The 2,734-nt window shown below is 61.8% G+C and overlaps 1 protein-coding gene across 1 annotated transcript in view; it reads right to left on the bottom strand.

Annotated features, from left to right (window-relative positions):
- Window positions 1-1,228: 1,228 nt before the first annotated feature.
- MSS51 (MSS51 mitochondrial translational activator) overlaps window positions 1,229-2,734 on the bottom strand; it is a 10,447-nt gene continuing 8,941 nt past the window's right edge. The window contains exon 7 of the mRNA XM_009888522.1: window positions 1,229-1,273. Within this exon, the coding sequence (XP_009886824.1) occupies window positions 1,229-1,273 (45 nt within the window). The remainder of the gene's footprint in view (window positions 1,274-2,734) is intronic.

Here is a 2,734-nt window from a genome sequence, read left to right as displayed (position 1 = left end):
CGTCAGCACCGGGGGCTACTCGGAGGCAGCCCGGCCCCGGGACCACCAGATGAACCGGTGAAGGGCACCGGGGGTTTGGGTGGCTGCGAGAGCCGGTGCTGGCAGGGAACACGGGTTTAATCCCTGCTCCATCAGGGCGCTTGAATCGCCACCGGCAAACAGCAAAGAGCGGCATCCCCGGCCAAAGGTCGCTCGTGAGCGCCCGTTTCGGGGAGCCGCAGTAAGAGGTGCCCACGCCGGGCAGCGCTCACCCTCCCCGGGGGCAGCGGGTTTGCGTTCGCACCCGGGGAAGGTTTCCAGTGAGGGGCGATATGATCACGCTGGCAGTTAGGGTGATGGATGGGATCTTCAGCGGAACAATAAAACCCTTATCGCGCCGCCGCGTCGTCAAATACACACAGGTATATATATATACATGTATATATATGTACCTGTCTATCTGTAGATATAGTTTTGCCTCGCTGGGCAGAAAGCCTCCAGGCACCCCGCAGGGCACTCGGGCACCGGGGAAGAGCAGGGAGGGCAGGATGCGGCCCTCGTTGGGTGCTGGAGCAGCCCAGGGAGAGGGGGATTGAAACAGGGAGCCCCGGGAGACCCCTCCCCGCTGCACGGCTCGGTGGTGCTGGTGGGGGGTGTCCGTCACCTCTTTGCTCCGTGCCTCAGTTTCCCCTCTTAGCGGGGAGAGTGGGGCGCTGAGCCGGGAGGGTGCTGGGGCAGGGGATGGCAGCGCTGAGAGCGGGCGCTGCGGTTGCAGTACCGCGTGGGGCAGCTCTACACCATCAGCAAGCACAGTCACCAGGAGAGCGAGAAGGGCGAGGGGGTGGAGGTGGTGAAGAACGAGCCCCACGAGGACCCCGTCCACGGCCCCGGCCAGTTCACCGAAAAACGCGTCCACCTCTCCAGGTGAGGCTCCGGCTCCGGCAAGGGGTCCTGGGTGGGGAGGGGACCCCAGATCCGTGGGGTGGTACCACGGCAGGGGGTGTGGGCAGGTATCCCCCCCCCTCCAAAATCCCCGGGGAACATCCTTCCCATGGCCTCCACCCCCTGCAGTGTGGCTGCGCCCGTCTCCCAGAGATGGACCCATCTTTGGGGGCTGCACGCATCTTCGGGGGGGGTGTACGTATCTCTCAGGGTGTACCTATCTCCTGGGGTGCACTTATTTTGGGGGGGGCTGCACCCATCTTTGGGGGCGCACCCATTTTTGGGGACTGCACCTATCTCTCAGGGTTCACCCATCTCCAGGGGTGCATTTATGTTGAGGGGCTGCACCCATCTTTAGGGGGTACACGCATCTTCAGGGGTTGCACCCATCTTTGGGGGCTGTACCTATCTCTCAGGGTGTACCCATCTCCTGGGGTGCACTTATCTCGGGGGGCTGCACCCATCTTTAGGTGGTGCACCCATCTTTTGGGAGTGTACCCATCTTCAGGGGCTGCACCCATCTCCCAGGGTGAACCCATCTTTCGGGGGTGCACCCATCTTTGGGGACTGCACCTATCTCTCGGGGTCCACCCATGTCCTGGGGTGCACTTATCTTGGGGGGGTGCACCCATCTTCAGGGGCTGCACCCATCTCCCAAGGTGAACCCATCAGCCAGGTTGCACCCATCTTTCGGGATGGCACCCATTTTGGGGGGCTGTACCTATCTCTCAGGGTGTACCCATCTCCTGGGCTGCACCCATCTCTTGGGGGGCTGCACCCATCTTTTGGGGGGTGCACGCAGCTTCAGGGGCTGCACCCATCTCCCAGGGTGAACACATAACCCAGGCTGCACCCATTTTTCAGGGGTGCACCCATCTTTGGGGACTGCATCTATGTCTTGGGGTCCACCCATCTCCTGGGGTGCACTTAGCTTTGGGAGTGCACCCATCCTTAGGGAGTGCACCCATCTTTTGGGGGTGCACCCATTTTGGGGGGCTGCACCTATCTCCCAAGGTGAACTCATCTCCTGGGGTGCACTTACCTTGGGGGGCTGCACCCATCTTCAGGGCCTGCACCCATCTTCGGGGGCTGCACCCATCTCCCAGGATGAACTCATCTCCTGGGGTGCACTTATCTTGGGGGGCTGCCCCCATCTTTTGGAGGTGCACCCATCTCAGGGGCTGCCTTGGGGGGCTGCCCCCATCTTTTGGGGGTGCACCCATCTTCAGGGGCTTCTCCCATGTCCCAGGGTGAACCCATCTCCTGGGGTGCACTTATCTTTCAGGGCTGCACCCATCTTTGGGGTGTATGTATCTCTCAGGGTGTACCTATCTCCTTGGGTGCAGTTATTTTGGGGGGCTGCACCCATCTTTTGGGGCTGCACCCACCTTTTAGGGCTGCACCCATCTCCCAAGGTGAACCCATCACCCAGGCTGCACCCATCTTTCAGGGCTGCACCCATCTTTGGGGTGTATGTATCTCTCAGGGTGTACCTATCTCCTTGGGTGCAGTTATTTTGGGGGGCTGCACCCATCTTTTGGGGCTGCACCCACCTTTTAGGGCTGCACCCATCTCCCAAGGTGAACCCATCACCCAGGCTGCACCCATCTTTTGGGGCTGCACCCATCTTTGGGGGCTATCTCCCAGGCTGCACCCACCTTCCTCGGGCTGCACCCATCTTTAGGGGGTACACCCCTCTCCTGGTGGGCACCCATTGCCAGGTACCAGTGGGTGCCCCCACTGCTCTGCCCGTCCCAGGGGGTGTCCCCACGGGGAGTCCCGGGTGCCCCTTGGGTGGCCGCTGGCACATGGG

Source organism: Charadrius vociferus, unplaced genomic scaffold, assembly GCF_000708025.1.
Source record: "Charadrius vociferus isolate BGI_N301 unplaced genomic scaffold, ASM70802v2 scaffold980, whole genome shotgun sequence".
Taxonomy (NCBI): domain Eukaryota; kingdom Metazoa; phylum Chordata; class Aves; order Charadriiformes; family Charadriidae; genus Charadrius; species Charadrius vociferus.
This window is presented reverse-complemented; position numbering and strand designations above follow the sequence as displayed.